The sequence below is a fragment of the Acomys russatus genome, chromosome 22 (assembly GCF_903995435.1).
Source record: "Acomys russatus chromosome 22, mAcoRus1.1, whole genome shotgun sequence".
NCBI classification, from domain to species: Eukaryota; Metazoa; Chordata; class Mammalia; order Rodentia; family Muridae; genus Acomys; species Acomys russatus.
Window position 1 is genome coordinate 24104289 of NC_067158.1, and position 27383 is coordinate 24131671.

Here is a 27383-nt window from a genome sequence, read left to right on the forward strand (position 1 = left end):
AAAGTGCTCTGACCCAGGCAATAGAAGCTTTCTTACTGAGGTTGTAATCCACCCTCACTGTTAATAAGATGCTTGTTTTCAAGCTGTCAATAACCCCCTCAGAACCTTGGTTTTGTTGTCTGCTCAGTGGGTATAACATGTATGCTGTACAAAGGCAGTTTAAAAATGATGGAGAATGTTTGGGAGCACTGAGCACAGGGTCTGGGGGCATACTACATGCTCGGTGAACGCTCAGTCAGGAGACAGACCTAGGTTTCTTATCACACTGAACCCAACTGGAGAAATGAGAAGACATCCCCTTGTAACCCAGGGATCACTTTTGTGGTCTTGGGGGTTTGGTTGGTTGTTTGGTTTTGGTTTTTTCCTGACAGGGTTTCTCTGTGTAGCCTTGGCTGTCCTGGAACTCTTTGTAGACCAGGCTGGACTCAAAGTCATAGAGATCCACCTGCCTCTGCCTCCCAAGTGCTGGGATCAAAGGCTTGCACCACCACCCCCGGTGCCAGGGATCACTTTTGTTGTGGACTTAACTGTCACACTTTAAAGTGACAAATAGCAGCTGCTGGGTGACTTACAGCTTTTGTTGGTGGGGAGGTGTGTATAGCTGGTGGGAAAGAGCCCATACTGCAGCCCCCCCTCCCGGTCCATCAAGGTCTGGGTGGTCCCAGTCTCCTCCAGGATAGGCATGTAGACTGCGGGAGAGGAGACCTCCTTCACGCAGGCTCTGGTTTGGCCAGGCCCACAGCTGGGGCTCTTTGGGTATGCTCCCATTCCAGGTACCCAGGTCTGTCATTCTCCTAGGACCTCAGATTACTCTCTCCTCCCACTTCGCAGTTTAAGCAGCATGGCTACCATAGGACGCTAGCCTAGTTTTCTTTCTGTTGCTGTGATAAACACCATGACCAAAAGCAACTTGGGAAGGAAAGGGTTTACTCCAGCTGAGAGAAGTTAGAGCAGGGACCTGGAGGAGAAGCCATGCAGGAAGGCTGCTTACTACCTGCTCTTGCTTTTCTGCCAGCTTCTTCTTTTCTTTTCTTCTTTTCTTTTTAAGGCAGGATCTTGCTTGGGTGATGGTGGTGCTAACCTTTTTTTTATTATTAATTTATTCATATTACATCTCAATGGTTATCCCCTCCCTTGTATCTTCCCATTCCTCCCTCCCTCCCATTTTCCCCTTACTCCCCTCCCCTATGACTGTGACTGAGGGGGACTTCCTCCCCCTGTATATATGCTTATAGGGTATCAAGTCTCTTCTTGGGGTGGTGCTAACCTTTAATCCCAGCACTTGGGAGGCAGAAGCAGGCGGACCTCCTAAATTCCAGCACAGCCTGGTCTACAGAGTGAGTTCCAGGACAGCCAAGGCTACACAGAGGAACTAACTCTATCACAAAACAAAACACCCCAAATCAAACAAACAAGCCCAACAGCAGCAACAAAAGAGACAGAGCCTTCCTATATAGCCCCAACTGACTTCCAACTCAGAGATTTGCCTGCCATGACCTCCCACCTACTGTGGGCCTACCTTTCTTTCTTTCTTTTTGGTTTTTCGAGACAGGGTTTCTCTGTGTAGCCTTGACTATCCTGGACTCGCTTTGTAGACCAGGCTGGCCTCGAACTCACAGCGATCCGCCTGCCTCTGCCTCCCAAGTGCTGGGATTAAAGGCATGCGCCATCACCATTGGGCTGGCCTACCTTTCTTATATAGCCCAGACTCCTGCTGAGCCCTCCCACTTCCGGACACCTCCTCACAGACAGAGCCACAGGCCAGTCTGGTTGATGCAGTTCTTCAGTTGAGATTTCCCGTTCTCAGGTGCTTCTAAATTGTGTCAAGTTGACAATACAATCTAACTAGTACAGACACAGTGAAAGAAACAGCACTGCCTACTGGGTGGGATCAGTGCCTCGCTTACAAGATTGAGTGCAAGGACACAGAGGGAAGCAGGGTATCCCAGCATCAGCAGCGATTGGCTTGTGGCCATCGGTGAGTCTCCTAATCTCTGGCACTTCACTTTCCTAGAATATAAAGTGGGGATAATTCCGTCTCCGAGGACGGAGTCACACAGAGACCCATACTCTGGGCCTTGTGTCCTTGTCCACAGTACAGCCCTGCCCCAGAGTGGAAGTGGCCAGCCTCTTGAGTCTGTCCCCAGACTAGGCAGAAGGAGTAAATGGATGAAAGTCCCAACACCAGGAGAGAAAGAGACCAGCCCGGAGAGCAGGCCTCCCAAGCTGGAGGGTCCTCCCCTCCTGTGGGTGTAGCTCTGCCTAAGCTGGCATTCGGTGCTTTTCACCTCTCGGTAGAGTTAACGTCTTTTAGGCAGCTCTTCGGGCCCGTGACCTTTGGATGTGTTGGCCCTCCTGTGCTGTCCTTCCCTGTGCTGTGCGCTGTGCGGTGGACGCTGCTCGGCCACCTCCAGTTATTGTCTACCGCGTTTGGTAGCCTCGCTCCCTCCCTGGCTCCACCCCTTGCTGCGAGGTCTGTTTCCTAACAGCTGCTCCAACCACACACTTCGTTTCTGCCCGAGCCCCTCCTCTTCCTCCCTCCCTCATTCGGGGTGGGTGGGACTGAAGGACCGGACTAACTTGACAGCAGCATCCCATTTTTAGCTAGTCACCGGCCCCTTCCCCAGAATGCCTGTGTGTCTGTAGCCTCTAAAGAGAGGTGCTTCTGCCGGAGCCCTGAGAGGGCCACGGAGCTCCCAAAAACTGGGGAGGAGACGCACCAGCCATGTGCCCCTGCGGGAGTTTGCCAGGGAGCCAGGGGCCTGGAGTCCCCTCTCTCCTGCTGCTCCGGAGGCAGAGGTGAGCACCGGGCAGCCGGCTCCAACCAAAGGTGCCGGAACCCCGCCTGTCATGGTGGCCGTCTGCAGCCAGCCTGAGGCACTCCCAGACGGGTTTGCAGCTGAGCCTGCTTCTCTGGTGTGGGAAGAAGATGGGGAGTTACTTGTCTGTCCCGGCTTACTTCACCTCCAGAGACCCCTTTAGGTGAGTTGGTCGCCCGGGTCCTCTTCCTTATCCCCTCTCCTGGCCCCTGGTCCTGAGGGGAAGGCCGTCTTCCTTGTTCTCCTCAGATCTCACTTAATATTCCTGGTTTTTCCAAAAGAAGGGCTTATACCGGAGCAGCAGCGGCCTGGAAAGGGGCGCTCCGATGTCCTGCAAACGGGGAGGTGAGGGAAGTTCCTGGGGAGCCCGGGTTCCCCTCCCTAACAAGACTCATCTTGGTGTTACTCCTCCTGGGGAAAGCACAAATAGGGTGCCATTCTGTAACCTTCATATGCCTTACCTACAGGCCGTGCTGCCTGCCCAGGAATTTGTCCCAACAAGCAGGATGGGCAGGTTTTGCCAAACTGAAAGCTGACAAGGCCTGGGCGTGGGGAGCCTGGTACACAGTAGGCACTGTATACGTGTTCTCTTAATGGCAAGCACATTTGCCCCAGCCTTGAGGGGTTTCTCAGCCCCCAGACCTGCACAACTATAGGGGTTCTCTGTGAGCCTTTCATGGGGAGGCGTGGAAACTTTCTTCCTCCGACCTGTCTGTCTTTGCTCTCTGCTCCACCCCACCTTCAAGAGAAACTCCCCAGGGGGGTTTCTGGCCCTCTGGGTCCCTCCTGAAAGGAGCCATTCCTGCCTGGGGTGGGGCTTGTTTTTATTCTTTGGGAGAAACCTGTTTTTTGGAGGGCTGCCTCCCCTTCACCAGCAGTCCTGCCTAAATTTTTCTCCCCACCCCAACGTGGTGGCCAGACCTCACCACTAGGATAGTAATCGGTTGCGTCCCTTGCCAGAACAGCAGCTACTAGGAGGTTTCGGTGAAGTGGTCGGGCCCTTGTAGAGTGGTGGGGAGCACAGTGGCCGAGAGGGGGACTGGTCTTGGATACTGACTACAGCAGCCATCCTGCTAGGCACTTTATCATAACTTTCATCTATCAAGCCGGCAGAGATTACGTAGCCCCGCTTCACCGATAGAGCTACCACTCTCAACCGCGGCAGCACGGTCCCCTTAGCTGGCTTGTTTTGGTTTTGGTGTTTCTTGTCCTTCGGGGCAGGCGCTGCAGCTCCTTCTGTCCATCTCTCCCTCCCATACCTGTTCTCGGCTTTGCTTCCCTCCTTCCCGGTCAGAACAGGGAAGGGATGGTTTGCCAGGGTTACTGAAGACCCCCACCCCCCGTCCCCCACCCTCCCACCCCCCATCCCCCACATTGTGGAAGGCCGTTGGTCTTGAGTTTAGGAGGTAGGTTTTACCATGGGGGATCCAAATGCCAGGTGGAACACCAGGTGTTCTAGTGGCCACTTGTTCAGACCCTTCTTGTTCCTCTACATCCTGGGAAGGCATGGGGGGGGGCCTGCTCCTTTATCGTCCAGGAGCAGTGTGCCCCTTTTAATCTTTGTGGTCATGACACTTCTCTGGAGCTGCCGCCAGAGCAGGTAATGGACTTTCGAGGTCCCCAGGGCCTCCCAGGTCCAAGAGCCCTTTGTCTTGTTCCAGGGCGGCCTCTCTGGGAAACCTGATGACCTCACCTCCATTCCCCAGGCTCTGTTTGCCCAGCTGGAATCAAAAGGGCACTGACTTGCAGTAGACCCTCTGCCCTCTCCCAAATGAGAGGCCACATTCCTGAAGCTGCTGCTGAAGGGATAGCCAGCAAGCCGCCCCACCGGCCTTTGTGTCCCAGGGGAGGGGCCGCCTGGACTCCCGCTTTCCAGGCTTCCAGGCTAAATCACTACCTGGTCATAAAGCTGCCGCCCATCAGCCTCCTCCCTCGTCATGTGCTCCTCTGTGACCAAGTGTCTGTCCCTCCCTTCCGGAGGCCTGTTTGTTCCAACACAGAATGCAGGGATTAAGCTCCCTGGACTCCGTCAAACAAGTTAAGTCCTTGACCCTCGGGCCTCTGGAGGAGTAAAGTCCGTAAGAGTTCTAGGGCTGTGGTTGCAAGAAAGGTGGTGACGCAACCAGATTCCATGGGACATGATCAGGCGTGAGCATGTGATGGGGAAAGAGGGGAGTGAAGGATGTCATTTCTGTGCCTCACTCTAGCACACATCATCTTCCCTGCCTGCCCCAGGTGTGAGTGGCACGGCGCAGCCTCAGGTCCTCCCGAGTGAGGGACCATCTCAAATTGGAGCTTACAGAACAGCTAACTCAGAGGGTGGTCTCTTTGTCCAGTGCTGGAAAAGCCAGGTGGCACACGCTCATCAGAAAGAACTCTTGTCACTGAGTTACTTGTTTTTGTTTGTTAGTTTGTTTTTCCAAGAAAGGTTTCTCTGTGTAGCCTTGGGTGTCCTGGACTCACTTTGTAGGCCAGGCTGGCCTTGAACTCACAGACATCTGCCTGTCTCTGCCTCCCCTGAGTACTGGGATTACAGGTGTGCACCACTGTGCCGGGCTTATCACTGAATTATGTTCCCCAGTTGATAGTGACGTGTGCTCCCTGGCTTTAGAGGAATTCCCTTTTATAGAATTTTCCTTAATGTCCAAGATGGGTTTAATGAGCTTGGTTTATACATTCATTCTTTCTTTCTTTTTTTTTTTTTTAAGATTTATTTATTATTTATACAGTATTCTGCCCACACGTGTGCCTGCCTACCACAAGAAGGCACCAGAGCTCATTACAGGTAGTTGTAAGCCACCATGTGGTTGCTGGGAATTGAACTCTGGACCTTCGGAACAGCAGCCGGTGCTCTTAAACCTTTGAACCATCTCTCCAGCCCTATACATTATTTCTTTAAAAACAAAAACAAAGAAAAAAAAAAGCACATCTTTGCATTATAAAGCAACCCGTGTTTGAAAAGAAAACTACTCAAGTTAGCAGTCGCCTTTGGCGGCCTCCTTCAGCCTTGTTAGACTACCTAAAATCGAAGTGCTGTGATCAGGTGAGTGGTTGCCAACTGTAACTTGTTTGGCTACTCTCAGAGGTATAGGAACCTGTACTCCGCCTCCGCCCCCCCCCCAGGAAACACCCCCTGGTGAGCGGCACAGACTCCATGAACTGCCAGACTCTGGCTTTGACCAGAGCCGTATCAGTATACTCTTTATTGCTGAGTAGAAGCGACTTGGTACAGCTCTACTTTTGTAAAAACAGCATTGCCGCATACTCCACAAGAATTAGTGTTTGGCAGACCATTTCAATCCATAGAGTCTGCAGGAAGAAGCAACAGAGGGCTGTGTGGTGGTGGATCTGAGTCTCCAGGTTCCTGTCAGAGCAGCCCTTGTGAGCCCTGGAGGATAATTGGCCCCCCCTGCTTTATGGAACTCTCAGGTGACATGGAGGCTTACAGTAGCAGCCACAGCTGCCTCTCAACCCAGCCTTCCCCAGGACTCAGGAGTTACTTGTTTTAATGCTTTAATGTGCGTAAATCCACAGAAGTGATGGCAGTGGGGTTGGGGAGTAAGCCCTGGTCTGAGGAATTTGCATGTGTGTGAAGGTGAATCCTGTATCCCGTGTCTCCTCTCAGCACTTCTTTTACCTGTTGGTCCTTACATGTAATGTCCAGTAAAGGTCCCGATGGCCGGGGCTCTACAGAAAATGCATTTTAGGACCTCCTTTTTGTCCTGAGAAGCCTGCTTAGCTCTAGGTGAGAAGCAGACCCACATTCCCTGGGCATGGGAAGAAGAAGTCTGGCTCCACTTGCCCTTGCTGCTCCCAATTTGGAGAAGGAAGGACACAAACTATTTCTGGGCACCTGCTGCGAGCATCACATGGGCCACTGCACCTGGGTGGGTGGGTGGTTTGGTTTGGTTATTTGGTTTGGGTTTGTTGTTGTTGTTGTTTTTCGAGACAGGGTTTCTCTGTGTAGCCTTGGCTGTCCTGGACTTGCTTTGTAGATCAGACTGGCCTCAAACTCACAGAGGTCTATCTGCCTCTGCCTCCAAGAGTGCTGGGACCACAGGTGTGTGCCACCACACCCAGCTCTGTTATAACTTCCATAGCTCCATGAGAGTCTTTAAGTAACTGGCTGCTGTGAAAGGTGGCAATTACACGTGAAATCTCAGCTGATGTATTCTCTGCAGATCCAGGGCTAAGTGAAGTGACCGAGTTCTCATTCACTTTCTTACTTCCCGGGCCACCTGCAATGTGTTAGCTGCCAGTGTTAGCTGTCCTTAGCTTCTGTATGTGGCCTCCTGTGTGCCTCTCTGAGGTTTTAGCTCTGTACACTCTGGGTCCTCAGGAGACAGAGGACCGCACCTGAGCCCTGGCCCTGAGGTCTGCAGTTAGAGTAGATTTGGACTTTCTCTTGAAGCTTTCAAAAATGGAAAGCTGGGGGGAGATGTGGCTTTTGAGAATCTGAGGTGGGGCATTTTTCAATTGGTACCTTATTTCTACTTTGGATTCTTTAGCAGACCTTGCTACTGGAGAACAGAACACTGGGTGAAAATAATAATTTCAGTGTCTGTAGAGACTTATCAAAAACTGCCAATGCTGCTGGATGTGGTGGCATATACCTTTAATCCCAGCACTAGGGAGGCAGAGGCAGGTGGATCCCTGTGGGTTTGAGGCCAGCCTGGTCTATAAAGTGAGTCCAGGACAGCCAGGGTGACACAGAGAAACCCTGTCATGAAGGTACATTGAAATAAAGATGGCTTCCTAGCCAAGCACACAAAGATTCAGACCCCAGTTCCATCCCTTGCATGTTGGACAACTATCAGCAGATGTTGTTAGTACCTAAGCTAGCACTTTAAACTCTCCTGTGTTCTTTGGCCAAAACCGAGCTTAAGGGACTTATAGCCGGTGCTGTCAGCTGCTCGCCATGCTGAGCTTCCGAAGCATTCCATGACACATGACATGTGCATTCATGAGGCCGCTCTCCAGCCAGGTGTGTTTCCCAGCAGGCTGGCGTGGCTGTCTCCTGCATGCCCACACTTGTTTCTCTGCCTGTTCCTTTGCCTGGCTAGAGAGCTGCTTGCATCAAACAAAAGCAGGATATTGGCAGTAGAAAGGAGGGTGTGTTCTGGTGCTCCCATGGCCTGAGGTGGCGCACATACCATTGTGAGGGTGTAACAGAGCCCAGGCCTACAGTTGGCTGCAGATGTGCCTGCGCCAGCTTCGCACTACAGCAGATTGGAGACAGACAGGTCCTCATGGCGTGGGATCTCTGTGCTCTCACCTTGGCTTATGGTTCTCCACACTCGCGCCTCATCTTCAGTTTGAAAGCATTCACTGAAGGCCTGCGCTGCCTAGCCCTAGGCTTGGATGCTGGGTGCACCAAGAAGAAATAGGGCCCTGTCTCTACCCTTAAGGACTTCACAGTCTGATGGAAGGGAAGGAAGCTTACCCAAGAGCATTAAGGCAGGAGGCAGGAGGCAGAAAAGAAGCCCTCGGAGTCTAATGCTAGCTCCCTGCTAGATGCCACTCAGAACCATTGAACCAGCACGGCCAGCCTGAGTGAGTGCTTGTGTCGTGTTACCAGTTCACAAATGAGAACACAGAGGAGCTAGCCAGAGATCCGGTAGATGGCAAACGGTAGTCCGGAGCTTGGAGCCTCAAGTCTTCCAAATTGAGGGAGCCCAGGGGATAGTCCACCCATCATTTCATAAGCAAAGAACCTGAACCCACAGAAAGGAAGCGGTTTATCCGGGGGATGTCGCACCCAGGAGCTTGAACTTAGCTCGCTTCTAAATTGGAGCTCAGTGCACCTCTAGGCTCGTCAAATCCATACTATATCCGTATATTCTCTGTACCACACTCAGCTCCCAAGAGCCTGGCATGGCATAAGGTGTCCATAGCCTCCATAAATCAAGCAGAAAAGCCACAGAGTGGGAGCAGCGCCCACCGGCAGTTGGGCACTCCATGTTCCAGGCCTTGTTTCTCTAGCCCTCTTGACTCCGCAGCTTGTCCTCTGCTGCTTCAGTCACACTCGGGAACAGCGGTGCTGGTGGCCTCTGCTGTTACATTTGGTTTAGATCTTCTCTAGAAGCTGACCCAGGGCACCTCATATCTGTCTTACAAATCTGCACTGCCTAGCAAGTTATCTTAATGCTGTCCTTGCGTTGTGAAATACAATGTGAAATATGTGTTAACCTATTTGGTCCTCATTCTACCTGGGTCTTGTCTCGTTCTTTTTTTTTTTTTTTTTTTTTTTTTTTTTTTTTTTTTTTTTTTTTAGGCAGGATTTCTCTGTATAGCCCTGGTTGTCCTGGAACCTACTCCATAGACCAGGCTGGGTTTGAACTCACAGAGATCCACCTGCCTCTGCCTCCGGATTGCTGAGATTAAAGGCATGCACCATCACTGCTTTTTAAAGACTCTTCCCCACACCCCGGCTGTCCTGGACTGCCTTTTTTCTTTTAGATTAGAATATAATTACATCATTTCCTCCCTTTCTTTCTTTTAGCCCTTTCCACGTACCTTCTTTTCTCAAGTTCATGGCCTCTTTTTCTTTAGTTGTTACATCTTTTTTCTCTAAGTATAAAAATCCAACCTGCTCAGCCTGTACTGTTACTTGTTACGCATAGGCTTTCAGAGCCGGCCATTTGGTATTGAACAGACAGCTAGGGAAGACTCTCTCCCACTTGCAGCATCCCGGGGTTGCCTGTAGTTCTTTATCTAGGGTTGAGGCCTTGTGAGCCTTCCTCCTTCCGTATGGTGTGGTTCATGTTTAGGTAGCCATGTTGGTGAGACTTCATGGGGGTGGCTTCTGTGACATTTCTAGGAAACACAATTTCACGTCCCACTCCCTGTTCCTCTGCATCCTCCAATCTTCCCGTCCTCCCTGGCTCGGTGGTCCCTGGGCCTTCAGTCTGGGAGTTGGGCTGTAGATGCATCACGTGACACTGGGCTCCAGAACATTGCGTTTTGATCAGTTGTGGTTTTATGTAAGTCTCAGTCCTGCTCGACCCTGGAGGAGGACCCTGACATTGGCTGTGTGTAGTGGGATGCTGTTAACCATACCTGGGTTAACCATAACCAGGCTTCAGAGAACGCGAGGCATGCTGGTGAATGTCTCTACTACCAGTATTTGAAGATGGAGCTCTCTGAGTCCCCAGCCAGCCAAGGCCATAGTAAGACTGCCTCAAACAAACAAACAAAACCCCTAAGAGACCTTGTCCAAGCTGAGTATAGTGGGAAGTTGAGGCAGGAGGATTGCTGTGAGCTCAGGACTAGCCGGAGTTACAAAGTGAACCTTGATCTCAAAACGAACGAACGAACAAACAAAATAACAAGACCAGGCATGGCGGCGCATGCCTTTAATGCCAGCACTCAGGAGGCAGAAGGAGGATCTCTGAGTTAGAAGCTAGCCTGGTCTACACAGTGAGTTCCAGGACAGCCAAGAGTACACAGAAAGATTGTCTCAATAAAAATAAAAATAAACAAACGTTGTCAAAAGCTGCCTAACTAGTACAGTGACTATGCAATGAGCTATCACCTTTAATTGCAAGTTAACATTTATTGTGTCCCGACTGTGCTGGGCCTTTTATATAAGCCAATTGTACATTTTTGTTTGTTTGTTTGTTTTGTTTTTGTTTTTTGAGACAGGGGTTCTCTGTGTAGCCTTGGCTGTCCTAGACTCACTTTGTAGACCAGGCTGGCCTCGAACTCACAGCAATCCACCTGCCTCTGCCTCCCGAGTGCTGGGATTAAAGGCATGCGCTACCATGCCCGGCTTCAATTGTACATTTATACATATTGTCTCATTAATTTTCACAACAGTCTATTTGTAGATGAGGAACTGAACAGAGAAGTAAAGTATATTACGCAGGCATAATTAGTAAGTGGCAGGGCTAGGAGCCCTACCAAGGGCCCCCCATGTGACATCTGAGATGCAAGAATGTAGCCAATGTCAGTGAGACAAAGACAAAGCCTTTGCCACTTCCTGGAGGCAGTCTAGCCCACAGAGCTGTAGAGCCTACAGTCCCTGGATCTGCTTGTAAGGCCCATCTCAATTAAAAGGGAGTCTAAAAGGAAAGAGGTGCGTTGGCTGGGTGGCCAGGGGCTGGCTCTTAGCTGCGTGTGTGGGGAGGCCTAGAAAGGAAATGGAAGCTGCCTGTGTGGACACAGGTTGAGAACACACCTGAACTGACTGTGGAGCAGAACTATGCAACCAGGTGACAGCTGTTACCCTCCCCTCAACCTCCCCACCCCCCGCAGACAGGGTTTCTCTGTGTAACCTTGGCTGTCCCAGACTCGCTTTGTAGACCAAGCTGTCCTTGAACGCATAGCAATTCGCCTGCCTCTGCCTCCCTGTGTGCTAGGATTAAAGGCATGCCACCATGCCCAGCTGACAGCTGTTTTTGTTTTTTGTTGTTGTTGTTTCCCAAGGCAGGGTTTCTCTGTGCAGCCTTGGCTGTCCTAGACTCATTTTATAGACCAGGCTCACCTGGAACTCAACAGTCATCCACCTGCCTCTCAAGTGCTGGGATTAAAGGCGGGCATCACCACAGTCGGCCAGCTGTTACTCTTAAGACTAAGAAAAGTTAACAAATTCACTAGGCATGTTGGTGCTTACCTTCAATCCTAGCACTCGAGAGGCAGAGGCAGGCAGATCTCTGAGTTCAAGGCCAGCCTGGTCTACAGAGTAAATTCCAGACAAACAAATACATAGTGAGACTGTCTCACAAAACGGGGTGTGAGGAGGGGAATGGAATTAACAAATTTCATAGTCTAATTGTAATCTAAATTAAAATTTGATCAATTGTTACCAAAATTGTTGCTGAACCCAAGGTTTAGGTATTTATTGGTCTACTGTCTTTCTAGGCTTTTAAAGCCACACTCTTGCCAGGCTCAGTGGTGCATGCCTGTAATCCCAGCACTCTGGAGCCAGAGGCAGGTAGATCTCTGAATTTGAGGCCAGCCTGCTCTACAAAGAGAGTCCAGGACAGCCAGGGCTACACAGAGAAACCCTGTCTCAAAAACTCCTTTTTTTTTTTTTTCTTGATTTTTACAAATTCAATAGGAAATATATCTGATATTTTGAATTTTATTTATCAGCTCACATAGCAGTATAAATCACACTAAAACATGTTGTTGTTGTTTGAGCTGTCTGTGAAGCTAAAATGATGGCTCACTGCATATAAGCACTCGCACAGTAGACTGACCTCAAACTCACACAGATCCTTCTGCCTCAGTCTCCCAAAGGCTGTGTTTAAAGGAACATGCTACCATCACTCGATGAAAATTAACTTTAAAAACCCAAACCAAAACCGGGTGTGGTGGTGCACGCATTAATCCCAGCACTCGGGAGGCAGAGGCAGGCGGATCGCTGTGAGTTTGAGGCCAGCCTGGTCTACAAAATGAGTCCAGGATGGCCAAGGCTACACAGAGAAACCCTGTCTCGAAAAACCAAAAACCAAAACAAAACAAAACAAAAAACCAAACCAGAACAAAACAAAAAACACCTCTCTGTTGGGGGCCAGAAGGATGACTGAGGGGTAAAGGCCTCCTGAGCGGATTTCAGTCCTGGGAAGGTGGAAGGAGAGAACCAGCTCCATGGAGTTGTCCTCCGACCAGCAGGGACACCCACCGCCCAACGTATGTATGAGCCCAATACTAAGTACTGTTGAGCCTTCTGTGTCTCTGCTGAGATGGTGGTGTGACCGTTGACAGAGTGCTTGCCTAGGGCTCATGATGTTCTGGGCTCAGTCTGAACCCCTCATAAAACTAAGTGTGAGAAGGTGTGGAATAAGTTCGATGTAAATATATATTTGTATGAAATTTTTTCAAAAGTATATATTGCTTTTGACACAGGGTCTCTCTGTGTAGCCCAGGCTGATGTGGAACTCCCACTGTAGATGAGGCTGGCGCCCTAACTTACAGAAATTTGCCTGCCTCTGCTTCCTGAGTTCTGGAATTAAAGGAGCGTGCCATCCAAGCCCAGCTCAAAAGTAATTTTTAAATGTGTATCGCATAATACCAACACTCAGGAGATGAGGACAAACAGACCGGAAGTTCAAGGTAATCTTCAGTTTTGTAGCAGAGTTTGAAGCCAGCTTGGGATCCATGAGGCCCAGTCTCAAACAACAACAAAAAGCCTTCCACATCTGCCAACCCCCATGCTTATATTTTAGAAAAGTTAAAATTGAGCCAGGCGTGGTGGCTTTAATGGGAGGCAGAGGCAGGCAGGATCGCTGTGAGTTTGAGGCCAGCCTGACCTACAAAGTGAGTCCAAGACAGTCAAGGCTAACACAGAGAAACCCTGTCTCGAAAAAACAAACGAAAAAAGAAAAAAAAGAAGAAAAGTTAAAACTAATTACCTCTGGTAGTCATTCTTATTCAACCCACAGTCTTAAGTCAGTGTTCTATTACTGTGAAGAAACAACACAACCAAGGAAATTCTCATAAAAGAAAGCATTTAAGCAGAGTGGAATGGTGCCCACTTGTAATCCTATCGCTCAGGGAGGCAGAGGCAGGCAAATCTCTGAGTTAGGCCACTAGCCTGATCTACAAAGCGAGTCCAGGACAGCCAGGGCTACACAGAGGGACCCTATCTCCACAAACAAACAAACAGACAGAGCATTTAATTAGGGGCTTGCTTATAGTTTCATGGTGGGGAACGTGGCGGCCTGGCAGTGCAGCAGTGGGGAGAGTTACATCCTGGTCCATAGGCAGAAAGAGACAATGGCCCACCCCGAGTGACACACCTCCTCCAATAAGGGCACGCCCCCTAATCCTTCTAATCCTTTCAAATAGTTCCACTCTCTGATGACTAAGCTTTCAAATATATGACCTATAGAGGTCATTCTTTTTTTTTTTCTTTTTTTCATTCTTTTTTTAAATTGGTGGTGTTAGCCCTGACACATTCTCCACCCACCCCCACCAGTGCTCACTATTTTATTTTTATTTAATGTGCATTGGTGTTTTGCTTGTATGTATGTGTGAGAGTGTTGGATCCCCTAGAACTGGAATTACAGACAGTTATGAGCTGCCATGTAGATGCTGGGAATTGGACCTGGATCCTCTGGAAGAGCAGCTAGTGACTTAACTGCTGAGCCCCCACTCCCACCCCCCAGGGCTCTCCAGCCGCATGCCAGGGGCTCCCCCGCTCTCCCCTGCCAATTCTCATTTCATTTTATTGGAGCCAGAGAGATGGCCCAGTGGTTTAAAAAAAAAAAACACTTGTTGCTTCCAGAAGACCTGAGTTCGGTTTCCTGCACAGATATGATCTTTCACAACCATTCTTAACTGCAGTTCTAGGGGATCTGATGACCTCTTCTGACCTCCACACATGGTGTATATACATACATGCAGACAAAACACTCATAAAAGAAATAAATCTGAGTATTTTTAGAGATTTAATGGGCTGGAGAGATGGTGGCTCAGCAGTTAAGAGCATTGGCTGCTCTTCCAGAGCACCAGATTTAATTCCCAGCAACCACACAGCAACTCACAACCATCTGTAACTCCAGTTCGCAGAGATCTGGCATCCTCACACAGACAGACATACATGCAGGTGAAACACCAATGCACATTAAAACAAAATCATCTTTTTTTAAAAAAGGTTTTACTTTATTACTTTTAATTAATTTATTGTATGTCAGGTCCAAAAGAAACTGGGGACAAATGGCTAATTGTGGTGCCTGTTAGCGTACCAAAGCACAGCCGGCCTCTGATACCACAACCACCTTCCATTCTTCTCAGCTCGTCTCACGCCTTCTCCTGTCCCCAGCTTGTGGGCTTTCCCACCCCAGGCTTCTCATCCCACTGTAGCCCTGACATTTCAGCTGTGCACCCTCTTCTATCTTCCTCCCTTGGCCCCTCTCTCCATCTTCCTCCCTTGATCTCCTTATCTCTCTTCTCTCCTACCCTGGTCCAGTCTGCTGGCCATGGTCCCTTTAATGCTTTGCCTCTCTTCCAGATGCCTCTGGCTATACTGTCATTCCTCTCTATAATAAAAACCTTCCCCCCAATCATACCTTGGAGCAGTTGTGCCTCAGTTTAGTTTATTCACTGTTTATCTGTGGCTAGGTGTGTGTGAGTGCAGGTGCTTCTATAGGTCAGAGGTGTTGGACCTGCCTGCCCCCAGCCTCTGCCCCCAGCCTCTACCCCGCCACTGGAGTGCAGGAAATAGACCTCTGGTCCTCTGCAAGAGTGCATGAAGTATCTTTGTTTTGTTTTTCAATTTTCCTCTTCAAGAACATAATGCTGTGGTGACTTGGTTTTGAAGTGAGGGGGGGTTGAGGGGGCTTTGGGGTTTTTTTGGGGGGTTGGTTTTGGGGGGAGTTTTGTCATTGAAACATCTATCTACCTAGTTCTTTTTTGTTTGTTTGTTGTTTTGTTTTTTTGAGACAGGGTTTTTCTGTGTAGCCTTGGCTGTCCTGGACTCACTTTGTAGACCAGGCTGGCCTTAAACTCGTAGCAATCCACCTGCCTCTGCCTCCCAGAGTGCTGGAAAGGTGCATGCCACCACCACCACCACCACCACCACCACTGGCTCTAGTTAACTGGGGACATATGTGGATTTGAGGGACATCCATACACTCCACACATTTTCTAGGAGAGGGTTTTTGGATCTTCACAGCTTCTCACTGGGCTCCAGGACTCAAAGCACCTGCTCCCAGGGGCAGGCAGCACAGCACAGCTGGTTCTGGAGCCTTGTTTGCTCAGAAGGAGGGCAGTACACTGTAGCTTTGCCCCGCCCTATCTTTGGAAGAGGAGAGGACGGCGCCTTTTGTCATTAAACTGGGAGCCAAGGCCCACCGTGTGGCCTGCGGAGTGCTCCAGCAGCACGTCTCTTCTGCCTTGCAGGTGTTCAGAGTGCCAGGAGTCGCTCACCAACTGGTACTATGAGAAGGATGGGAAACTCTACTGCCACAAGGACTACTGGGCCAAGTTTGGCGAGTTCTGCCATGGGTGCTCCCTGCTAATGACAGGACCTGCCATGGTGAGTGACCTGCACCTCTGCACCTCACTGTCCGCAGGCCATTGACAGTTTCCCCCATGATCAGTTCTCATTTGGGCTTCAGCAACGGCCTGTCCTTTATCATTCACTCAGCCATAGGAGTGTGTCGAGCCCTTACTAAAAGACGGGTCTAGTCTTCCCTCTGTCCTGCTCGTTCCGAAGGACCATCTGCCATAGCTGTGGTTCCGGATCCAGCAAGTGGCAAGCAAAAGTAATCACATGAGCAGTGTAGCAGCCAGTAGGATGCATCAGATCCCCGGCAAACTCCATCATATCCGGCACCGTAACTTCTAGCACACACTGCTGGAGTGGCCTCAAGCCAGAGGCTCACAAACCTCCAACAGAAGGACTGGGGAAGTCAGTGAGAGAGCCAGCTGCAGTTCCTGATGGAGAGACAGAGTCCTGGTAGGGGAGCGTCCTCCAGGTAAAGCTTCCAAGTAAAAGAACAAAAAACAGAAAGGAATATCAAACCAGGTGTTTATGGGCAGTGGTAGTGGCACATGCCTTTAGTCCCAGCACTTGGGAGGCAGAGGTAGGTCGATCTATGAGTCCAGCCTGGTCTACAGAGCAAGTTCTAAGGCTATAGAGGAACTGTCTCAAAAAAAAGAAAAAAAAAAAAGTAATTACATTATCTATAAAGCCTGGTAGTGGTAGTGCGGGCCTATAATCCCAGCACTCAGAAGGCAGAGAGGCAGAGGCGCAGGTGTCTCAGTGAGTACCAGGACAGCCTGGTCTGCAAAGCAAAACTAGAACAGCCAAGGCTACACAGAGACACAGAAACCCTGTCTGAGAACCAAAAAAAAAAAAAGGAAAGAAAGAAAGAAAAGCAGGGTAAGAGTAAGAGATGGAGGGAGGGAGAGAGAGAGACTGGACATTTACAGCCTCCAGCAGAAACTGACGGGAAGTTGAGGCAGAGCGGCTGAACTGACAGCCTCTAAACCTACTGCAGGCACTTTGGAGGTTTTTTGTTTTTTCGAGACAGGGTTTCTCTGTGTAACCTTGGCTGTCCTGGACTGGCTTTGTGGACCAGGCTGGCCTAGAACTCAGCGATCTGCTTGCCTCTGCCTCCGGAGTGCTGGGATTAAAGGCATGCTCCCTGTCAGAACAAGGACAGGGGAGTAAGCCCATCTCAGGCAAGGCGATCTTGGAAGACATTTTGAGATGAGCATGCTCAGTCTAAAGTGGAAGCTGGCAGCCCATGTCCAGAGCCAGTTTCTCCATGAGCCCAAAACACATGACAAATTGGCAGTATAATGTCTGTTATACCCTCAAGGACTTTACAGTACAGTGTGGGTGCAGCTGGGTAGACCGGAGGAAACAATGCAGTGAGATGAAAGCCTGAAGGGCAGCGTGACAGGTTGAGGAGAGGCGGTACCTAGGTCCTGACCAGAGAATCGGGAGGCAGGAGCCAGAATGGACTGGCAGTGAGAGGTTCTGCTGCCCATGGCTACTTATGCTACCGGATTCAAGCATAGGCAGACCTGGGAGCCCTGTGCTGGAGCAATGGTGAACCTCTGCCATAGGGCTTATGACTTTAGGGACATGTTCCTATGACTGAGGCCAACAGTTTTCTGTAATGTCAGAAACAGCAGGAGACACCCACCTGTGGCTTCCGTGGAAACTCTAGGCCAGGGACTGAGAGACTGGATTTTGACTGGGATCTGCATATCTGTACTTGGAAAGAGTGGACTTTAGTGGTTGGGGTCTGCACATCCCTGATGGAGGTCCTCCTACCCACCACTAACGCCGCCCACCCTAACAAAAGGGAGGACTCACTTCTTTGTGCTCTTTCCGTCTGCTCACAGGTGGCTGGGGAGTTTAAATACCACCCAGAGTGCTTTGCCTGCATGAGCTGCAAGGTGATCATTGAGGATGGGGATGCGTATGCCCTGGTGCAGCACGCTACACTCTATTGGTAAGATGTGGGTCCGTGTATCCTCCCCAGTAAGAGCAGCCAGGAAAGTGGGGCAGGAGCAGTATGAGCTGGGTGAGGACAGTTGGGGTGGTACCTAGGAGGGCTGCTGAATAGCATCAGTCTGCTCTCCATCGTGACCTGTCCCAAGAATGACTTCACTCTTGTTCTGTCGTCATCTCAGAGGGAGAAAATGACTGAGAAATGCCCTCTTTTTAGGGGCGGCCTCACATTAAAGGACAGACCCTAGAGTTCCTCCTCATCTCCCTATCGAACTGTCCTGGTTAACAAAAGAGGTTAGCTAGGGCCCAGGGAGTGGGAGGGAGCCTAGAACAAAGTCCTTACTGTGAGTTAGGCAGAGCAGGAACCTAGCCCATCTCACCTCCAGGCCAGGGTCCTTCCCAGCATTCTCTCTGCTGCTGTCCCAGCCTGCCACCCAAGTCCTAGAGTCCTCCTGAACAGCCATCCAGACTCACAGCAGAGACTGGGGTTGTTGCTAGAAGTCACGTGATGCAGCGGTTGCTGGGGTCGGGGCTTCCAGGCAGGCCTGCAGGGTCTCAGCATCCTTTGTAACCCCTGTCCCCAGTGGGAAGTGCCACAACGAGGTGGTGCTGGCACCCATGTTTGAAAGGCTATCTACGGAGTCTGTCCAGGACCAGCTGCCCTACTCCGTCACACTCATCTCCATGCCGGCCACCTCCGAGTGTAGACGTGGCTTCTCCGTGTCCGTGGAAAGTGCCTCTTCTAACTATGCCACTACCGTGCAAGTGAAAGAGTAAGTGTTGCGAGCTTGGCAGCCGGGTTTATGGTCCTCACAGGGCTCACAAGGCACAGAGCTTCCTCTGGCCTCACCTTCACCTTTCTCTTAGCATTTCATGTTTCTTCTGCCCAAGTTGCTTCCTATCAGATACCCAAGGCTCTGCTTAGTTGTCGTCTGTCTTCCCCATCTGTGATGGTTTGAATACGACTGACCCTCATAGGCTCATATATTTGAAGCTTACGGGGGTAGCATTAGGAGGTGTGGCCTTGTTGGAGGAAGTGTGTCTCTGGGGCTGGGCTTTGAGGTTCCAAACGCTTAAGCCAGGCCCAGCCTCACTCTCTTCTTGCTGCCTACAAGTCCAGATGTAGAACTCTGAGTTACCTCTCTAGCACCATGTCTGCCTGTGTGCTGCCAGGCTTCCCGCCATGACAATAATGAGCTAAACCTCTGAACTGTGAGCCAGTGCCACTTAAATGTTGTTCCTTTATAAGAGTTGACGTGGGGCTGGAGAGTTGGCTCAGTGGTTAAGAGCACTGTCTGCTCTTCCAAAGGTCCCGGGTTCAATTCCCAGCACCTACATGGCAGCTCACAACTGTCTACAACTCCAAGATCTGACACCCTCACACCAATGCACATAAATTAAATTAAAAAAAAAAAAAAAGAGTTGACGTGGTCATGGTGTATCTTCACAGCTATAGAAACCCTAAGACACCGCTCCAACATAAACTCCAGAAGAAACTTACTTTGCATAGTTAAGTACTGTGTGCAAGGGCCTGCCGCCATTTATAGGAAGTTGCTGGCTATTGTTTTATTGGTTGCATATATGAATTTGAGGATGCAAAATTAGGGTCTATGACCCCCAGAGAGAGTAAGATCTTGCCTTGTGTCTCATCTGAAGATCAGAGGAGAAATCATGACCGTGTAATACCGGGTTTCATTTTTCCCCCCTGGGTCTGTGTTGACGCAGAGCATCACGGGAGAGAGGGAACGCGTGGCAAAGCTACTCACCCCTTTATGGCTGGTGGGGAGAGAGACAGAGCTCTGTAAATACTGACTGTGAGGTTGGATCTTACAGTATAGGTGAGAGATTAGTAAGGTGAAGAAGTCAGGAGGCCATGAGATCTCTTCTGTAGCTTCATTAGATAAGAAAGGGAGGGAGACCGGACATCACCAGGTGGTGTCGGCGGTTCTGTAGTGTGAGGTAAGAGAGGAACCCGAGCGGCTGCTACTCATGCAGGGTCTTGACTTGGAGGTCTAGTAGGTCTGTTGAGGGCTTTAAGCAGCAAGGTAAGATAGCCAGATTGGCATTTGAGAGGATCAGTGGTGTGGAGGAGATTGGGTAGCAGAGAGAAAAGGCCCAGAGATTTAGAGCTCTTGGAGTGATCCAGGAGAGAGATGTTGGTAACTATGGTGATGGAGAGAAGGCAGGATTCTCAGAAGTGGGTGGGGGTTGGGGAAAAAGGGAGAGATCTGAGGGAACTCCAAATGGGGACCGTGTCCAGGTTTCTGGTTTAGGTCAATAGGTGTGTGCCAGTGCCCTCCGTTGAGTGGGAGCATCCTGGGATAGGTACTAGGCTTTGGTGTAGGTGGCCTTTAGTGTTGTGGCCCCTGGGGGCCTAGGACTTAGTGAGCTTTCCTTGTACAAGTAGTCAAGTGAGATTTTAGAATGCCTTCATCCTGCCTTCACTCTTGTCCATCTTTAGGGTCAACCGGATGCACATCAGTCCCAACAACCGCAATGCCATCCACCCTGGGGACCGCATCCTGGAGATCAATGGGACCCCTGTGCGCACTCTCCGAGTAGAGGAGGTACCGTATGTGCTGAGTGCGTGTGGGCCTCCTGGAAGACCCGGCTACGGCCTTTATTTTCTCCTACGCCACCCAATCTTAGGACCAAGTCTATGGCAAACAGTGACCTTCTGGGTCAGCCTACCAGATTTCTAGGGCAGTGAAGATGGACCGACAGGTGGGGAGGTAACAGGATGCCAGAGAGGGCACCAAATGACCTCTGTCAGCTAGAGGCCACCACTACTAGCCAAACTGAGCAGTGGCTGTACTGCGCTTAGACTGTGTGGGTTGGCGGTGGGTATCCTAGGGTAGCAGAGCTTGTGGAAACTAACCTTGCATTGCTGTTGGCCACAGGTAGAGGATGCGATTAACCAGACAAGCCAGACACTTCAGCTGCTGATTGAACATGACCCTGTCCCCCAGCGCCTGGACCAGTTGCAGCTAGATACCCGGCTTTCTCCCCACATTCAGAGTACTGGACACCCTCTCACTCTCAGCACCCTGGACACCAAGGAGAATCAGGAGGGGACACTAAGGAGACGCTCTCTGAGGTGCTGCTACTGTCCCCCCTCTGTCTTGTTTCTTATCTGTCTGTCAGAGTGTTGGCTTTGGGAGGCCAGCAGCGTTGGAGACAGGGGATATGAGACCCGTGTTGACCCAGCTACCCTGAGAGAGGCAGAGTTTCTGTGTAGACATGGAAACTAACTGTTTACCAGGTTTCCTTAGAAACCAGAGGGTCAGAAGCTTGATGTGGTAGCACATTTCTGTCATCCTCGCATATGGAAGGCTGAGGCAGGAGGATCATGGGTTTCAGCTAGCTAGAGTTACATAGTGAGACTCTATGTAAAAAAAAAAAAAAGTTTTAAGACAGCATTGCCCTGATCCAAAATCTCAGCACTCGGAAGGCGGAGGCAGGAAGAGTTCCATGAGTTCAAGGCCAGGCTGGAGAGTGTAAATGCCATCTCAGAACCAAGAGGATCAGGCTGGGGATGTAGTCAGACCACTTGCTAAGCAAACAGAAAACCTGGCATCCCTAGTATCCATGCAGAAAGCCAGGCATGGCTGTAGACATTCCTGTAACCCTGGCACTGTGGGGAGTGGAGACAGGGCGATTAATGTACTTGTTGGCTGCCAGCCTAGCTCCAGGTTCAGAGAGAGATCTCTCAAAGGAATAAGGTGGAAAGTGGAAAAGAACACCTGATGTCCTCCACTGGCTTCTGCATGTGTGTACTGGTGCATGTACACACACACACACACCTGTACATACACACTCAAACATGTTCAGTTTCTCTCTCTCTGACATGTACACAAAACACACATCAAAACAGGTCAGGCTCTATCCATTAAACTCAAGCTAGACAAGAAAAGATAACATCCAACATGGAGGAAATGTGGGGCTCCTGGCTGGAAACAGAAGCAAGTAGGTCCAAGTAAGTACACCAAAAAATTGGTGAAGAAAGAGATGAACAAATGCCAGGCAGTGGGCACACATCCTAAATCTCAGAGACAGAGGCAGGTGGATCTCTCGAATGCAAGGTCAGCCTGGTCTACAGAGCAAGTCCAGGACAGCAGGGCTACACAGAGAAACCCTGTCTTAAAAAGGAGAGGGGATGGGATAAACAAGGAGAGGGGCGTTGCTGGGCTTGTTTGGGTTTGGTTTTTGTTGTTTTTGAGACAGGATCTTCCTGTGTAGCCCTGGCTGTCCTGGAACTCTATAGATCAGCTTAGCTTCAAACTCACAGAGATCTACCTGTCCCTCTGCCTCCTGAGTGCTGTGTTAAAGGCACTACTGTGTCCAGGCAAACAGGCATCTTAAGACTTGGGGGATAAGGCCCGGCGGCGGTGGTGTGAAACATGCCTTTAATCCCAGCACTTGGGAGGCAGAGGCAGGCGGATCTCTGAGTTCGAGGCCAGCCTGGTCTACAGAGTGAGTCCAGGACAGCCAAGGCTACACAGAGAGACCCCATCTCCAAAAACAAAACAAAACAAAACAAAAAAAAAAGTGAATGATGTAGGCAGGTACAAATTTATTCAAAATTGGATGTAAAATGCCATTTGCCCCTTTTGTGGGTGGAACCTTCTGTCCCCGTATGACACCTTGAATGGAGCAGCCATGGGAGGTAGTGGGTTGCTGTCTGTAGGGCTGTTATGTCTGCAGTATCAATAGCTGGTATATGAAGTCCTCAGTCCATCAACCTCCAGCCTGCCCCCTGCATTTCTGATGGAATCCAGGGCGGCACATGCTGGGCAGACACTTCACCATTGAGATTCGCCTCTAGTCTCCGGATTTCCCATTTTGAACCTATTTCTACTATGATTAAGACTTATCTGCAGCCCCAAATAGCACATCCATCTGATCAAGAACCCGTCCCCCCCCCCCCCCCCCCCCCCCAGAGATGCCATCCAGACTACAAACGCTGGAATGACCAGGTCCACTGGAGCCTCTTGTGGTGCTGTGTTGCCTGGTCTCTAAAAACGGCCTCTCCTCTCCTCATCCTCAGGCGCAGTAACAGCATCTCCAAGTCTCCTGGCCCCAGCTCGCCCAAGGAGCCCCTGCTCCTCAGCAGAGACATCAGCCGCTCGGAATCCCTCCGCTGCTCCAGCAGCTACTCACAGCAGATCTTCCGGCCCTGCGACCTGATCCATGGGGAGGTCCTAGGGAAGGGCTTCTTTGGGCAGGCCATTAAGGTGAGCACAGACTATGCTACCACCGCCTTCCCTTTACTTACCTTTTCTTTAAAAATTCTATTGTGTGTGATGCTTGTGTGGGGCCAGAGGACACTCAGAGGAGTCTGTTCACTCCTTTTACCTTTACATGGTTCCGGGAATCCAACTCTGGTCATCAGGCTTGTATGGCAAGTTTTTTAGCCCGCTGAGCCATCTCTCTAGCCTTTCACCTTCTTACAGCAAGTTCACCTTACAGTGCTACACTGCAACCCCGTAGGATACCCCAGGAAGGATCTTCCTTCCTGGCTGTGAGTGATGGTGCCTGAGATGTCTGAGGTGCCCTTTCTATCCCTACAGCCACCTAAGAGCAGCACAGCTGCTATAGTGAGCGTGTGGCTGGGAAAACCCAGATTAGGATCCATGCCCCTGGCCATCATGCCACCAGTCTTGAGGGTGCATTAGGTGCCCACAGGCCCCAGGGTGGGGCATGCTACAAGATGAAGGCTCCTACCACCCTGGCGAACTCAGGAACTAACCTCTTTCTCTTTCTCTCCTCTTCCTCTGCTGAGAGCTGGGAGGGGGGGTCAGGTAAGCAGAGTGTGTCAGCTTTCCAGACAGCGGGGTTGGAAGGCTCTCCTCTGACCCACCCAGCTCCCTGGTGCATGTCTGTGGCACTGACACCCTGCCCCCAGCCTCTGTTCACCCAGGGGGATTCACTCCTTTGCCAGATGAGCAGAGCCCTTGCTTGGCTTGGCAATGTGCTCTCCTGTCCGTCCCTGTCTCTTTTTTCTAAAGTCTCAGCTTTCCTTTATGCATGCCCAGCATTGTAGGGGAGAAGACACACTTCCTTCCTGAGGTCCCATGCTATACCTTCTACACATGATCTCTCAGCAGACTGCCTCCAAGGAGCAGGAGGACACTGCAAAGATCTTCCCTTTTTTCTTTTCTTTTCTTTTTTTTTAAGCAAGAAATATTTATTATTTAAAGGTTTGTTTGCCAGCCCTTGACCCCCGGAGGACCTCTGTGGATGTTGTGTGGAGAAGGGGGCTCCTACACGCGGCACATAACTTTTTTATTTTTTAAGATTTATCTATTTATTATTATGTATACAATGCTCTGCCTGCATGTGCACCTGCAGGCCAGAAGAGGGCATCAGATTACATCAAAGATGGTTGTGAGCCACCGTGTGGTTGCTGGGAATTGAACTCAGGACCTCTGGAAGAGCAGCCAGTGCTCTTAACCGCTGAGCCATCTCTCCAGCCCCTCCCCCCTTTTTCTTTCTTCCCCCTGGTGCTGGAGGCCAAGCCCAGGACCTCAAGCATGCCAGCCAGGTTCTCTGCCACTAACCTACTCCCTCAGCTCACAGATTTTCACAAATCAGTTCTTCTGAATTGTTTCTGGTCTCTACACTGTTAACACTTTCCCTCCCTGTAGGTGACTCACAAAGCCACAGGCAAAGTGATGGTCATGAAGGAGCTAATTCGCTGTGACGAGGAAACCCAGAAGACTTTCCTGACTGAGGTAAGAAATGGGGTTGGACTTTTTCCATCAGACGTGTCCCCAGCTGCTTGGGAGCTGAAGTGAGAGGGTCATGTGAGCCCAAGAGCAAACCCCGGGCCAGATGTGTCAGCCTTGAGACCCTGTTCAAAAAAAGAAGGTGAAGTCGGGGTGTGGGAAGATTGCTGTTTCTGTTGCAAAAGGGAGAAACTTACAAGTAAGTGTTTTCAAAAGAAAACTTCTGAGGAGGTAGAGGCAGACAGATCTCTGTGAGTTTGAGGCCAGTCTGATCTACATACAAAGGGAGCAAGTTTCCAGGACAGCCAGGGCTACACAAAGTAACCCTGTCTCCAAAAACAAAACAAAACAAACAAAAACAGAAAGAAAAAAGAGCTGCCAGACCTAATGGCCTAGTTCTGTCACTCCAGCTATTCAGGAGGCTGTGGCCCGAGGATTCCTGCTCAAGGCTAGCCTGGGCAACAGGATGAGGATGTCTCAAACTAGAGACTGAAGATGGGAGGGGCTGCGGAGAGTGTTTGTGGCTCCTGCAGAGGACCTAGGCTCTATTCTCAGCATCTACATAGTGGGCTCACACTTTCCATAACTCCGGGTCTAGGGGATCTGATGGCCACACCGACCTGCTCCAGCACCAGGCACACACGAGGGCCACATGCATACATGGAGGCAGAACACGCATGCGCATAACATAATACATAAGTAAATGTTGAGCTAGGGAATAACACAGCATTAGAGTGCCAGCGCACCAGGCCAGGAGAGAGGGGACAGAGAAAGACAGCAATAGGGGTGGAGCTGGGGGAGAAGGGGAAAGAGAAAGAGAAATTTAATTTTTAGCCACTATTTTATTTTTGTTATAAAAAAAAAATTGGGGCTGTAGAGATGGCTCAGCGGTTAAGAGCACTGTCTGTTCTTCTGGAGGTCCTGAGTTCAATTCCCAGCAACCACCTGGAGGCTCATAACCATCTGTAATGAGATCCGATGCCCTCTTCTGGTGTGTAGGCATAACACTGTATATGTAATAAATCTTCTTTAAAAATTGAAGGTTTATTTTGTCTCACTGTTTTATAGGATTCTTATTTATTTATATTTATTTTATGTGTGGGTGTTTTGTCTGCATGTGTATCTGCACACCAGAAGAGGGTGTCAGATCCCATGGGTTACAGACAGTGTGGGCTGTCATGTGGGTGCTGGGAATTGAACCCAGGACCTCTGGAAGGCCAGCCAGTGCTCTGAAACTCTGAGCCACCTCCCCAGCCCTCAACCATTCTGAAGGGAGAGTCAGGTGTGATAATGCACATCTTTAATACCAGCACCTTTGGATCTCTGAGTTCAAGGCCAGCCTCAGCCTACATAGTGAGTTCTAAGCCAACCAAAGATATAAAGAAAAAGAGGGGGTTGGAGAGATGGCTCAGAGGTTAAGGGCACTGACTGCCTCCAGAGATCCTGAGTTCAATTTCTAGCAACCACACAGTGGCTCACAGCCATCTATAATGTGTTATGATGCCCTCTTCTGGCCTGCAGGTGTATGTGCAGCAAGAGCATTGTATGCATAATAAATAAATCTTTTTTTTTTTTTTTTTTTTTTTTTTTTTTTTTTTTTTTTTTTTTTTTTTTTTTTTGGTTTTTCGAGACAGGGTTTCTCTGTGTAGCCTTGGCCATCCTGGACTCACTTTGTAGACCACGCTGGCCTCGAACTCACAGCGATCCACCTGCCTCTGCCTCCCGAGTGCTGGGATTAAAGGCGTGCGCCACCACGTCCGGCTTTTTTTTTGGTTTTTTGAGACAGGGTCTCTCTGTGTAGCCTTGGCTGTCCTGGACTCACTTTGTAGACCAGGCTGGCCTCGAACTCACAGCGATCCGCCTGCCTCTGCCTCCCGAGTGCTGGGATTAAAGGCGTGCGCCACCACGCCCGGCTTTAAATAAATCTTTAAAACAAAGAAAAAAGAAAGAAAGTGACTGAGGGAAAGACCCCTTTAGAACACGTTGTTATGCTCAACCACCAAATACCCTGAAGTGTGGGACTCCAGGGAACAGATACCCTCTCCCATGAACATCCCCACCAGCCTTAGGTAGCTGTAGCTGGGGCACCAGTGGTCCAGGTGTCACTTCCTACTCGGCACCACAGGCCTTTGCCTCACTGTTGGGCCCCTCACCTGGCTCCCTAGAGTACGTCCTAGAAAGGCAAGGCCCAGTATGCAAACCCTGAGAGACTGCCCTCATTTTTGTGACAGTCTTCTCTCTCCACCCCTCCCCTAGGTGAAAGTGATGCGAAGCCTAGACCACCCTAATGTGCTCAAGTTCATCGGCGTTCTGTACAAGGACAAGAAGCTGAATCTGCTGACAGAGTACATTGAGGGGGGTACTCTGAAGGACTTTCTGCGAAGTGTGGTGAGCACATGACCCCATACAGAGAGCCTTGGTGGGTTATCACAGGGACACCTGTGCCCATTACCCTGGCACCTTGAGGGTTAGAGAAACCTTTTGTGCTGTCAAAGGGCCACACTGGGAGGGACTGGAAGGCTTCTGTGGCACACATGCTGGCCTATGGGGTCTAGGCTTACAGAAAGGACCTCTCTTATGGACATTCTCCTACCCTGCAGGACCCGTTCCCCTGGCAACAGAAGGTCAGGTTTGCCAAAGGCATCTCCTCTGGAATGGTGAGTCCTCCCACCAGCCTTGCACATGGGTAGAGTGAGGTGAGAGTTGCAGGCTGCTCTAGAAGGCAGACACCCATAGTGTGGGCTGGAACATCCCGTAGCTCTTTATTGAGTTTCTTTCAGTACCGAGCAAAGTTGCTAGCTACTCTCTCTCAGCCAACAATTCTATTCTCAAAGAATTCCAAATCTCTTTAATGGCAAACAGGGCATGAAGACAGCAAATCATAGCACAAGGTACTCTGACCTTGCTGACATAGAGGTG

General features: G+C 50.1%; 1 protein-coding gene across 2 annotated transcripts in view; it reads left to right on the top strand.

Moving 5' to 3' along the window:
- Positions 1-27383, top strand: part of Limk2 (LIM domain kinase 2) — a 54794-nt gene that overhangs the window by 20645 nt on the left and 6766 nt on the right. The window contains exons 1-10 of one of the 2 annotated variants that reach the window (XM_051165283.1): positions 2547-2982; positions 15669-15804; positions 17628-17737; positions 18321-18509; positions 20198-20303; positions 20637-20833; positions 22784-22970; positions 24384-24470; positions 26721-26852; positions 27065-27121. In XM_051165283.1, coding sequence (XP_051021240.1) covers positions 2930-2982; positions 15669-15804; positions 17628-17737; positions 18321-18509; positions 20198-20303; positions 20637-20833; positions 22784-22970; positions 24384-24470; positions 26721-26852; positions 27065-27121 — 1254 coding nt within the window. In that variant the 5' untranslated portion in view covers positions 2547-2929. Of the gene's footprint in view, positions 1-2546; positions 2983-15668; positions 15805-17627; positions 17738-18320; positions 18510-20197; positions 20304-20636; positions 20834-22783; positions 22971-24383; positions 24471-26720; positions 26853-27064; positions 27122-27383 lie in introns of those variants that run through there. The other variant, XM_051165282.1, reaches the window with a different exon arrangement.